This window comes from Sycon ciliatum, chromosome 2, assembly GCF_964019385.1.
Source record: "Sycon ciliatum chromosome 2, ocSycCili1.1, whole genome shotgun sequence".
In the NCBI taxonomy this organism is placed as follows: domain Eukaryota; kingdom Metazoa; phylum Porifera; class Calcarea; order Leucosolenida; family Sycettidae; genus Sycon; species Sycon ciliatum.
The window spans coordinates 23957537-23971284 of NC_088644.1; the positions used below are offsets into that span (position 1 = coordinate 23957537).

The window sequence follows — 13748 nt, forward strand, 5'->3', positions numbered from 1 at the left end:
GCCGGAAAGAGAGACTGTGTGTGTGTGTGTGTGTGTGTGTGTGTGTGTGTGTGTGTGTGTGTGTGTGTGTGTGTGTGTGTGTGTGTGTGTGTGTGTGTGTGTGTGTGTGTGTGTGTGTGTGTGTGTGTGTGTGTGTGTGTGTGTGTGTGTGTGTGTGTGTGTGTGTGTGCATTGCGCCGCATTGTCATGAGAACTGTTCTGAGGCTAAAGAACATCTAGAAAACTAAACATGATTCTCCGGTGTATGCTGTGTGATGACCGTCCCGACCTGCAGCCTCCAAAATAGGGCTTGAAAGTGATGACGTCAAAATGGCCAGGGAGTAGTAAGTTGACATCAGATTTCTATTTTTGGATCCACTAAGGTGTGACTTTGCTATTGCCTAAGTATGTGGGTGCATAGCAACCCACTCATGTCGCATGCAGGTGTGACTTTTATTTCGCCACCAGTTGTAACCCCGCCCCCACCAGCCAAATCAGTCAGTTTCACTCGCTACATCACCATGCTGTGGGTAAGACCGCTTGAAATGTGCTTGGATCCATACAAAAACTGGATGCAAGTGGATCCAGTTTTTGAATTTTTGAAATTGTTGCTATGCTGTGACGTAGCACTTTCAAGCCCTATACTGCACAGTGATTTAGCAGTATGGTGTTTGAGTAAGCCACAGACACACAGCTCTCTCCTCGTCACTAGCTGTTCATGTAAGGCCATGCGCACAATCCTCGGCTTGTGAGATGTACCTGTTATTGCATATTAATGCAGAGCGCGTGCGCGCATGTGTGTACACGTGTGTGTGTGTGTGTGTGCATGTGCGTGTGTGTGTACGTATATACGTGTGCGTGTGTGTATGTGTTTGTGTGTGTGTGTGTGTGTGTGTGTGTGTGTGTGTGTGTGTGTGTGTGTGTGTGTGTGTGTGTGTGTGTGTGTGTGTGTGTGTGTGTGCGTGTGTATGTGTGTGTGCGTGTGTGTGTACGTATATGTGTGTGTACGTATATATGTGTGTGTGCGTTTGTGGGTTTCTCCAAAAATTCTGTAAAAGGTAGCTTTTAATAAAAAGCAGTTTTAAAAGTCAGCAGCGTATCCCATTTCGAAAGAAGTGTCAGCACCAATGCACTCCACACCAGTTGTAGTGGAGCCAGGTTTTATCCGAACGTTTTTATTCCCTTCTCATCATGGTCACTCGCTATGATGAGATGAGAATGAACATGTTTGGTTAGCACCTGGCACTGCTGACGCAGATTACTCACCGAATGTATTTGTAGATACGGTCATATTGGCTCTTGCTGATGTGGCTTGACCAGCAGTGTTGCTTGCGATGCAGTAGTACGCGTCCACGTCTGCCGATTTCGTCTTGGTCAAAACCAGGAAGTATGTTGAATTGTAGCGGGTTACAAGTGTGTTTGCGGTCAACGCCGATCCACTGCCCTGTACACACACACACAGGCAGACAGGCAGACAGGCAGAAGTCACTACAGTGAATAACCATGCATGCAAGCGAAAACATGAGAACAGGAGCAACATTCACAAGCTATGCAAAAGACAACACACGTACTACCAGTGATATATGGGGTGACGGCCCTCAGTCATCACTCAACGGAAATAACTTGAGAAGCTTAGCAAAAGGCCAACTTACGTCTTTGAAAGCTTTTCAGAATAAAACGTTTCTTCGACAGTTAATGGCTGTCAACTTGATACAAGCAGGAAGGAAGCACATGGCTGTGTCGTTCAGTAGACTTCATTGCAATCGATTCTGCCAGAAACTCTGAAATCCGCTGACGAGACCCAATAAGGTTGAATCGGTTTTAACTGTCCGGAGATTAACAGTGTTATATTATGTAACTGTTACATACATCACAGGCAAGGTGTGGTATCGATAATGTCTAGCCTGCGTGTATTGCCAGATCTTTATCTTCTTAGAAATACCAACAAGAATGTGAGGATCAAAAAGCGTTTTTACTCCGAGTTTCACGCACTCAGCAATCATCAGAAACCAGTAACCAGTGTTGTTAGAAAATACATCAGGAGCAGGGTTTGCTCTTTCCATGCAGTTTAGCTACTAGTGCCCGACTGTGTTCTTTGTGTATATTCACCCATGCATGTACAGAGCTATGGTTCACTCTGAATACAGGCCAATTACTTACTCTGCGCCACGTGACTGTTGGAAATGGATAGCCGGCAACGGTACAGCGAAATACTGTGGGGCGGTTTTGATTGTCGATGTAGTATGCATCCAGTGGATGACCAACAATAGTAGGTCGGACTGTGCAAAACGAGAGAATGAGAAAGTGAGAGAGAGTGAGAAAGTGTGTGTGTGTGTGTGAGTGAGAGAGAGAGAGAGAGAGAGAGAGAGAGAGAGAGAGAGAGAGAGAGAGAGAGAGAGAGAGAGAGAGAGAGAGAGAGAGAGAGAGAGAGAGAGAGAGAGAGAGAGAGAGAGAGAGAGAGAGAGAGAGAGAGAGAGAGAGAGACAGACAGACAGACAGAGAGTGAGGGGGAGGGAGGAGTTTAGCAGGTTTTCAGTCTAGACTTGTGTGTGTGGAAGGAGGAAATTGGGCATAGCTAACTTTGCAGTGGTCAGTTTTGATGGAGAGAGAAAAACAGACAGACAGACAGACAGACAGACAGACAGACAGACAGACAGACAGACAGACAGACAGACAGACAGACCGACAGACAGACAGACCGACAGACAGACAGACAGACAGACAGACAGACAGACAGACAGACCGACAGACAGACAGACAGACAGACAGACAGACAGACATACAGACAGACAGACCGACAGACAGACAGACAGACAGACAGACCGACAGACAGACAGACAGACAGACAGACAGACAGACAGACAGACAGACAGACAGACAGACAGACAGACAGACAGACAGACAGACATACAGACAGACAGACAGACAGACCGACAGACAGACAGACCGACAGACAGACAGACCGACGGGCACACATGCAGAAAGACAGACAGACATACAGATGGATGGACGGACAACAGACGGTGGACAGATAGATAGATACTGCATGTCATACAATTGATAAACATTGTTTAGGTCAAAGTGCAAGGTTAGTGATCGGCTTGGGATAGATATCCTACAAGGTCTGTAATGTTCATGACTGGGAACACTTCCTTGTGCTCCTTGCTTTCCAATCCTTGCTTTCCAATCGTTTTCTGCATGTATCTGTAGAGAGCTGGTTCTTACCAAGGACGGCCAAAGAGAAATCTGCAGTGATGCTGCCCTGGCTGCTAGCGGCCATACAGTAATACCAGCCAGTGCTCGCTGCGTGATTGCTCAGCGTTGCAGCCTGCGGCAGGACGCTCAAAGCAGCGGACGATGTAATGTTGATCAGGAGCTCACCGGCCGGCGAGAACACACCCGAAGTGATCAGCTGGTCGTTTCGCCACCAAGAGATCTTCGGCGTGGGACTGCCTGATGCAGTGCATGGTATAGTCAAAGCTGTGACACACACAGGGACACACAGGGACACACAGGGAATAGTGACACACAGGGAATAGTGACACACAGGGAATAGTGACACACAGGGAATAGTGACACACAGGGAATAGTGACACACAGGGAATAGCGAAATAGAGTTGGCATCAAGTCAGATGAATGGTGATGGCGCTTTCAATCTCCATGATCGTCCACTACACTGGATTATCAAACAATCCTTCCTGTTTAGCATTTATGTAGCAGGTAGGTGAGAATTTGAGATGCAAAGTCGCACAAACTCACAATCAAACCCGCCCTCGCCTTCTCTTAACTGTTAGCTGGCAGTTTCTGCAATCATGACAATGTACATGTACATGTACATGTCAAATAGATTCCCCCGCCCGATTGTTGATCGAATACTAGTGCCATTGTTCTTCAAGAAATTATAAAGAGAACACAGCGTAGGCTGCAGTGTTCTTGTATAGTTGCCTACTGTCGTGGAAATTGAAATCTGATGGGATGACCGGGGCCGGTGCCCTTACTGTTTTCAGCACGTAGACGCACTGTAGTTCATGTACACACAATGTAAACATGGACTGACAGTGCACACAGTGCACACAGCTGCAAGGCCAGCGTCCCGCGGCCGCTTGGCATCGCCACGGATTTCAATGTCCGCTACAGTAGCTGTATGTAATTGAATTATATGCTACGGACTTACCTGCTGTTCCAGCAGCGGGGTACGTGTATGAGGACTGTGGCTTGACCAGAAACGTTGGCGGGGAACTGCTGGAGTAACCCACGCCTGCAAAGCACATTTGAGTAACAGAGCAATGCATAGCATTTTGGAAAACTGCTCCGCATGCAGATATCAATCAAAAAATCAACTGCAGCGTGTGGTCGGTTCTGCTCACTATCCGATTGTGAGAACCCAGATCGATAGAATAGTGACCGTTGTCACCAATCCACATGCGACAATCCCGGATCTCACTAAGATGTTGCGACATTGGCGGTAATTGGTGAAGAAAGTATCAAGCCAGTCGGCAGGAAGCGCGAGCTCCGGCATTTGGAGCGGACATTTTAATCCAGGATCTCGTAGAGAGTATTGTCCAAAATAATTTGTATTGTGCTCGCAGAGTGGCTGAATGACCAACTGACGGCTGCCACTGCTGCTGCTGATTGATTTACTGTTGGTTCAACAACCAATAGAATGATGTACAGTCATGTGAAACCGTCACTAACAACACTTCTAGACTAGGTGTTCGCATGCACGAATGCACCGTGACGTCATTGCTCTCCTGCGCAAGCATTACAAGCTGTGGTCGACCAGATTGAATGGCATTTCGACGAAGTCGCCATTTTTCATTCTTTCAGATCAGCATGTCGGCGAGTGAATGTCTGACCTGCAACAGCCAGTGACTATCCCCTTCACAAAGAATACTGATAGGGCGAGGGTACATGTACACGTATGGGGCTATACGCGTGATTCGGTGAACGACACAGGTTAGATTCCCATAAGGCATAACTTCCCACCGCATACTTCTTTTTTGAAGTACATAGATTTCTCGCAACCGCTAAGTTATCCACACAGGACACAAGCATACATGAAAGGTAAAACAAGAGAAGGGAAGTTGGAAAAAGCCTGTACTCACCCGCCATGATCAGTAGATACAGGCCAATCCGGATAGTGTCACTCATCATGCTCCTCAAGTACCCAGTAGTCAACGGCCGTCGCCTGCCCGCTCCCACCCCCAGCTTGACGTCGACGGACGTGGACGCTCGGTGCCTGCCGTCCATTCTGCTCCACCCCTCTCGGGGTACTCTCCTACAACCACTTCTAGAACATTGTTGGGTTATTTCAGACAGGCGAGGAACTCCTTCATTACCTGGTGGTAGAGATTGAGTGCTTCGCGACGTAAATTCTTCTTCAAAAGTTCTTTCTTCCTATTTCTCTCGACGAAATACTCGCATTGTATCGACTATGAAAATTCTAATTCATGAACTGTGCTGTGTCTCCTGATCTGCTGATGTCATTCAATGTCCGTGGAATGCTAGCGCTAGCATAGGACCACAGCCTACACAGGTACAGGAGTCATGTGACGCTGCTAAACCAGAAACCTGTGCGTGACGTCCCTTTTTGCGTACATAAAGTGACACCTGCCAATATGCCCCGTCGATGCGTCCTGTCTCGTTTCAGTCTGTCCTCCGACACCATTGGACACTAGCCAGGCGCGTGCTCGGCGATGGGCACGGGGGGCACGTGCACCCCCCAAAAATTTTCAATCTGGGTAATTGCAATTGTAATGTATGCAAGTATGCTCTAAAATTCAAGAAAGGATGCAAACAAATTGCAGAAAATTGCCGGGGGGGGGGCTCCCCTCGGCTCCCGTGCACCCCCCTAATTGGGGGGCCGAGCACGCCCCTGCTAGCCACTAGGCGACAGTCAGTCGTTGTCTTCGGCGCTGTCACGGTACGTAGAGCTAGAGGTCTACCGACTCTACGAACTATGACACTGACTATTGACTACCGCCCAGTTCGAGTCTGCCAAGTCCAATATCATAATTATATGAAAAGGACTTACATGTACATGTATGCTAGTGCTGCACGTTATCATGGTTGAGCCCTCTCTGCTGGCAAAAGGAAGATATCCTCCTTGTAAAAGGACTTTTGTAGATCTACCATGTGCACTAGCCCTTGGCGGATTATGCCGGCATAATATTTGGCATAATCTTGGGATTTCGTCAAAAAATTATGCTCCGGCATAATATACGGATTCCAACGTGTAAGGTCGGCATAATCTTTCGGTTTAGACAAAAAATTATGCTTAGGGCATGGCCGTGTGTGTATGCGTGGTTTCTCAATCCTCTATGTACAGCGTGAATACATAGTGGAACCGAGCATAATTCAGCATATTTGTTGGCATAATTGTGGCATAATCAAAAGCATAATTTGACGATTGGCCGAGCATAGTCCGCCAATGGCTAATGTGCACAGTACATACATGTACATGTATCTTCACACGGCAGTCATAATGCTGCACATACATGTAGCCCGGATGGTACACTTGTGCTGGGGTGACGTACATGTACATGTAGATCTGGTGGTGCAACTTCCTCGTACTTATTATAACAACTCGGATGTTGAGCCAATAATATCAAGAGTTCATAACCCCCAAGAGTGTGTGCAACGGGCATAGACTCAGCGCTCGGCGAAATTCCTACATTACGTCATGCGCAGCTTGTCATCCGAGGTAAATTTGGGTTCTTTGCGATTTCTGGAAACTATACCCTGAACCGCTCCTAACTCAAGGCTGTAGCCTCGACTTTTCGAAGCTTTTTTTGAAGACATTTCGCACGTACAAGTCGTAGATCTACTTTCTCAAAAACAAACTCTTTCTCAGCCAAGCATCCATGGACATCGCGACAGGAAGAAGTGAGGACGCTGTTAAAAATATTGCATTGCCGTCGAGGACAATCATTCTGATAGCTGTGTAAAAAAAAAAAAAAAAAAAAATTTCACGGTTCGCGTGAGACTCGGCTGGAAGCCGGGTTTTCCGTAGGCCTTGACAGATTATGCTAATATTTTCGTGAAAATATGCTTTTCGCATTGCTGAAAAAATTGCAGAATTATGCTATTTTTATGCTAAAAGTTATCTTATTATGCCGCATTATGCTCACATATGCTGCTAATGTACAATGTAATGTAGAATGGTTCTGTGCAAAATAACAGGGGAATTTTTTGTAGAGGGCGTTGTACTGTAGTAGCAAAAGTTCAACGGGCTCCACGCACCGTCCGATTTAGCTACGACCATCACTGATTGTAGTGGACTGGACATGTTATCAAGGGAGTCGTAAACCTACAACTTTCTGGTGCATCTACTTGTACTTATACTTGTAGAACATGTACAACTGTATGGAATTTGATGCGAACAGGCGGATTATTCCAATTTTATGCGATTCGTATGCAATTTGCCTCGAATTATGCTATTATTCGATTTTGGTAGGAATTATGCGAAAAATTATGCTAGCATAATCTGTCAAGGCCTAGTTTTCCGCATCCGTAGGAACGCCACCACCCTTCAAGGATCAAGGCGCAGATGCAGCTCCTAAAGCGGTGGGAGGTGAGTAGATCAGCTCACCAGCAAGTGGTCAAAGACCGAAAATCCCATTCACTGCATCCATGTTTTCCTCGTGCCAGGCCACGAGTTCCCAATTAACTGTGGGTCGCAGCACGTAACTCAGCCGAAAATGCTCCTTCGACGTATTCTCTCAAGTTCCTCAACCATTTGAAATCATCTTCGACGAAAGCACCGGAAATATGCCGATGGCCTGGGGAAGAAATTGTTCTTGAAGAGACTGACTGCATGCACTGGTGAAAGAAGAAGGCGATGAAGAGTCACCATTGCATCGAAAAAATAAATAGTTTTGTCTTTAAAGGGGAAGTTAAGGCAAAAATTAAAATTTCACCAGTTGTAGTCTTCGGGGTGCTGAGTCGAATGGTCGTGGTCCGAGGAAGCTGAGACGCTCCCTTCCTACTTGAATCCCAATCGAACTCGCGCGCTTCCACCGAAACTGGGTGACTGCGCCCTACGAGATGGGGATTTGTATGCAAAATGTCACTAAAAGCGCCATTTCGTTCTTATAAAAGCACGGATGACCGCGATTGGCCCATATGTTGTAGTCTTTTGGACGCTGAGTCGACTGGTTTTGGTCCGAAAAGGCTGCGATGCAGCGTTCCTCCTTTATTCCCAATCGAACATGGTTGAACAAGCGGTCACGTGCTCCTGGGTGCCCAAATCACCTGGTCACCACGCCAGCAGGTGAGAACTTTCACACCAAGGTTCAACTCGAGTTCAACTCGAGTGACAGGACTGCACCCAAAAAAGGTCAAACAGGCTAGTAAGTTGTACCCTGCAGGCACGGTGACCAGGTGACTGGCGTACGCAGGAGCACGTGACCGCTTGTTCAACCATGTTCGATTGGGAATAAAGGAGGAGCGCTGCATCGCAGCCTTTTCGGACCAAAACCAGTCGACTCAGCGTCCAAAAGACTACAACATATGGGCCAATCGCGGTCATCCGTGCTTTTATAAGAACGAAATGGCGCTTTTAGTGACATTTTGCATACAAATCCCCATCTCGTAGGGCGCAGTCACCCAGTTTCGGTGGAAGTGCGCGAGTTCGATTGGGATTCAAGTAGGAAGGGAGCGTCTCAGCTTCCTCGGACCACGACCATTCGACTCAGCACCCCGAAGACTACAACTGGTGAAATTTTAATTTTTGCCTTAACTTCCCCTTTAAGATCGTGTGCTTTGTTTCACTTTTGCTTCTTGAGGCTCAGACTCAGACTAGAATCGATCGCAGTTTAGGCAGTTTACCCTGGGGAAGCATCCTGGTTTGACTGTAAATTTTAGAAGAATTCATCGGCGTGACTCATCGCACTGCACCAAAAATGACGCAATGAAGGAATTCCGCCGAGCGGGCTTCCATACAGGGACTGATCAGGAGTTGCACACTCTTGGGGGTTATGAACTCTTGGTAATAATTATGTAAAGAGAAAAGGGCCTACATGTACATGTGTAAGTTACTAGTTATGACTAACAGTTCACCAAGGCAACGAGAGAATATACAGTCAGATAGTGCGACAATAAGGCAAAAATGACAAGGTCGGATATTGAGACATTCGACGACCTGACATCTGGTTCCAACACATCTACGAAGCGCAAACCAACAACCTTCCAGCTTTGAAGGCTCGGGTGCGGAAAGTTCTTATGAGGGGAAGGGATGCGCCACGAAGATGTGCACGAGCCATGTCTCTCGGCAACGAAGAATGTCGAACGTTACGGTGACAACGTGACTGTATATTCTCTCGTTACCTTGGTAGACTGTTAGTCATAACTAGTAACTTATAGGTCCTTTTCTCTTTACATAATTACTATTGGCTCAACATCCGAGTTTTTATTAAAGGGGCACTCCGGCTTCATTTTCGACGCCGAGTTTTCGATGCCAAGACGAAGGTTGGTGAAAGAGAAGACCCCTCGAACAAGAACGAGTCTCCAGAAGCGATCGAGTCGAGCAGGAAGACGACTTTTGAATTTCGGCCGAGCGAGCGCTGATGACGTAATGAGGGATTAGCTTGCCAGTGGAAATGCATCTGCGCACATACATTTCACATACTTTTTGGCCAATTTTCAATCGAAGAGGAGGTTGTTTTCTATGTTCTCTCAACGTCGTGAGCGATCCCGTCTTCTATACCCTTCCAGGTACCCTGAAGGTCCTCCAGAGGAGAATTTATCTCCATCAAAGCGTTGTTGATCCGCTAAATTCGTCTCGAGACATATTCACCCAGTGCAGTGCTGACAAATGCAGAATGTTGAATGTGTGATAATTGTCGACGATGGACAGAAAGGTTGATAGCCGCTGTCGCAGGGAAAGTGAAGCTGCTGGAAGTAACAACGGGGAGCTTGTTAGCATCACTTGATCAAAGCAGCTAGACGGAATCGGGGAGTACTGACTATTTGTCTCGCCCTCAGTTTAGTGAATTTTATGATCAGAAAATTTTTCGATCAGGATCCCTTCTGCAAGATGTGTAGTACAGCCTACAGGTGATTTCTGAACTTGACGATATGGAGACCGACCAGTAGACCTACCAACAACGTGTACCTGCAGGAAATTCACCCAAGGCTCTTGCTAATGCTATCCTCTTCAGTGGCTGTTTTTTTTTTAGTAAAAATATGTTCACTTCTCTCAACATACTCCTGCATGGCAGCAAGAAGGTGCGCTATGGAATTCAACGCCACAATCTTCGCCCAGCTGTGGATGAAGCATGGTCAAGTCATGGCAGTACATATACTTGAACCAGATGAGAAATTGAAGTTCATTTGTGATGCGAAGTTTGACAGCCCCAGTGACCGAGTCAAGCGTTGTCTTTTGCCGTGGCACAAATTGCTGAAGAATCCGAGATGGTCTTGGAATTATGCACATGGATACTACCAAAAATAATGGTGGTATGAACCATTGTGGAATGGGACAGCTCACGGAGAATACTGGAACAGCTCAAGTATTGTAGCGTTGGTCACGCGTTGGTCACGCTACAAGTCCAGCATTTGCGTATACGCTCAGCGTACTGTTGAATACGACGTTCGCTACAAGCTCAGCATTTGCGTATACGCTCAGCGTACTGTTCAATACGACGTTCGTTCTACCATACAACGGTCGCATGACAGTACGTTGCTGTTTGTGATTATTTTCCATAAATTGCGTTTATTTTATCTTTCACAATGAGTTCAGAGTTTTACTGCTAGAGACAGTTTTGCCGTTCTAGAGAGAGAGAGAGAGAGAGAGAATTGTTAATAAAGTTAGTTTCGAGTTGTTAGGTTGTTTTGCCTCCAGGCCTGCTACAGTATCTCTAGGTGATTGCAAATCCTGTTCTGGCTGATAGCTTCGGCCTGCTGCGCCCGTCCATGTACAATGATGGGAACATGCATTTCTGTTTTCTACATATTTGCTATCTACTGTACTGTGGTATTACAGTTGCAGGTCCCTTATATAGAAATATGTTCAACCCCCCCCCCCCCCCCCCCCACATACCCACATAAATATGAACTAACAATTTCACTGTTGGACTCGCCGGCGGCTAGAGAGCAAAGGATTAATTTATAGCAAAGAAAAGGACCAGGGAACTAGAAGTTACGCTATAATGTCTACGAACAATTTCACTGTATTTGAAATAATTTTGTTTGATACCCTGAGAACTCTGAAACTTTGCAGCACTGTGGATTATATGTGGATACAACATTTATGGAAGGAACACATAGTTCAAATAATTATAGCACTGAATTGTTGAGATTGTGAGCACATTCCAATCAGTACTCTACATATTTATAAGCGGTGGCAATCGTTAGGAATAGGTCGTGAGTTGTCAGAGTGCTCTAGTATATGAGAGAATGTTTTGTTTGTCTAATCGACGGCTCGTTTGAAGCCAGAGTTGTTTGAACTTGTTTCAGTCAACTTGATTCTAGACAGTAGTCGAAGGAGTACTATGAAGTATACACCAGGCGTAGTCTGTAACGTATCTCGTAAGAATTCTGTCGGTACACATCAGGTATCAGCTTGCAAAGATGTCTCCTCTCTGTTTCTTGAAAGCCTGTATAGTTGGACTGTGGCTCCAGCGATTCCCTTCTCAGAGCAGGTACCATACTCAAGACGGTCAATGCATATTGGACAGACCTGTGTGCACAACAGAAATGGTGGAGAGAAATCTCTCAGCTTATGAACACATCAGTGAAGTTTGAACTGCCGTTGTTTGTGGCCATCAGTATAAACCTATCGACTATAAGAATAATGTGCAAAAACCCTCTATAACTACAGCTGGGGCCATGGAATTATAAAGCATCTAACTTAGGGAACTACCAATTCTGGTCGGAGCCTTTGTTGCGTTCGAGGCCTGCAATTCATGATGGCTATCGTATGTTGCATTGACCAGAGATCATATAAAACTTCCATGCCACATTGAAACACGCGCTACTTTCGAGTACTTTGGTATCCCCACCAAATGGGCATTCGTTCCCGGGGTGGCAGGCGTCACCATTCGTTATGCCTGGATCAGATTTCATTGACACCAACTGTCATGAAGAATCATTTTTACTTTGACTGGATTTCAGTACAAGTTGTAGAACTGCAGAATAAATTTTGTTGTATTTGGGCAACCATTTCTCTACAAACGCTCTATTTAGAAAATATTTTTTTTATAAAATACATGTCCAAATTCCACATCTACCCAAATCGGAATACTTGATCACGTATTCAGTCCTACACGGAATGTTTAGAAAACGCCAGGGAATAGGAATTTGCTAACGAGAACTCCAGGCCAGGGTACTAGCATACGAACAAAACAAGATAAAAACTCACCAGTATACTTGCAGTAATTCATGTCGGTGTAATATTCACGATAAGCAACGAGGCACCCTCCGATTTGGTCAAGCTGCTTTGAAGTCTGGTTGTTCAGGTGATACAAACGGGCTCCCCGTTGTTACTTCCAGCAGCTTCACTCTCCCTGCGACAGCGGCTATCAGCCTCTCTCTCCATCGTCGACAATTATCACAGATTCAACATTCTACATTTATCAGCACTGCACTGGGTGAATATGTCTCGAGACGAATTTAGCGGATCAACAACGCTTTGATGGAGATAAATTCTCCTCTGGAGGACCTTCAGGGTACCTGGAAGGGTATAGAAGACGGGATCGCTCACGGCGTTGGGAGAACATAGCAAACAACCTCTTCTTCGATTGAAAATTGGCCAAAAAGTATGTGAAATGTATGTGCGCAGATGCATTTCCACATGGCAAGCTAATCCCTCATTACGTCATCAGCGCTCGCTCGGCCGAAATTCAAAAGTCGTCTTCCTGCTCGACTCGATCGCTTCTGGAGACTCGTTCTTGTTCGAGGGGTCTTCTCTTTCACCTACCTTCGTCTTGGCATCGAAAACTCGGCGTCGAAAATGAAGCCGGAGTGCCCCTTTAAGCACACCTGATGAACCGTCACCAGCAACACGGTGAAACGTAGATCTACGTAGTACTAGTGTGAAACCACTTGTTATTGTATAAATGTACCAAACTAACTTGGCCATCATCGTTACATCAACATGGAGTTTAGTAGGATATTGGCTTTCGGTTCGTGACAGTTCGCCTTCGCTTGGCTTCCCCTCCTCATGTATTTTTACATACCTTTGAGCCTCCCAATTGCCAGTGGGGTGGTCTGTTGCCTTGCGTTTTCGAGTTGTACATGTAGTTAGACCGATTTGTCCAATGATCTTACTTCAGTACTACAGTCAGTTTCAAAAAGATTAGCAATCCTGGCGATCGCCCGGGGAGTTTGCCGTTTTACCGTATGCGCGCTCGAGAGCTGGCTGGAAAAACTCACTGTGAACTCGAAGAAATAATCCGCGCGAAAGCATGAAAAATGATAACTCACTCACGTCGGTACATGTACGTCTGGTTTAACGTTTACGAAAAACGAGTTCTTCCTCGTATCGACATGGAGTCAGAGAGGACATGTCGAAAGCAGGGAGTAGTACAATTGTACTACTCCCTGGTCGAAAGTGTGGTAAATGTTGACGAGCGGGACGGGTCCCAATTCGTTTCGTGCCCAATTTCTTTGAGCTGCGATGCAATTTACTCTCACGATGTGACGAAAACGACATCGACACAGACTCATTCCCAAGGCCATGACTTGGCAAAGCTATCCGTGGGACTTCGACGACATTTTGAGAAAAGCAGACACCTGTGAAAGCTGATAGAAGACGGCGTTGACTCCTA

The 13748-nt window shown here is 46.1% G+C and overlaps 1 protein-coding gene across 1 annotated transcript in view; it reads right to left on the minus strand.

Annotated features, from left to right (window-relative positions):
- Positions 1–5407, minus strand: part of LOC135809304 (mucin-2-like) — a 25615-nt gene extending 20208 nt beyond the window's left edge. The window contains exons 1-5 of the mRNA XM_065322633.1: positions 5085–5407; positions 4154–4237; positions 3205–3459; positions 2140–2258; positions 1246–1423 (exon numbers count right to left, since the gene is read on the minus strand). Of these exons, the coding sequence (XP_065178705.1) occupies positions 1246–1423; positions 2140–2258; positions 3205–3459; positions 4154–4237; positions 5085–5229 (781 nt within the window). The 5' untranslated portion in view covers positions 5230–5407. The remainder of the gene's footprint in view (positions 1–1245; positions 1424–2139; positions 2259–3204; positions 3460–4153; positions 4238–5084) is intronic.
- Between the last annotated feature and the right edge of the window lie 8341 nt (positions 5408–13748).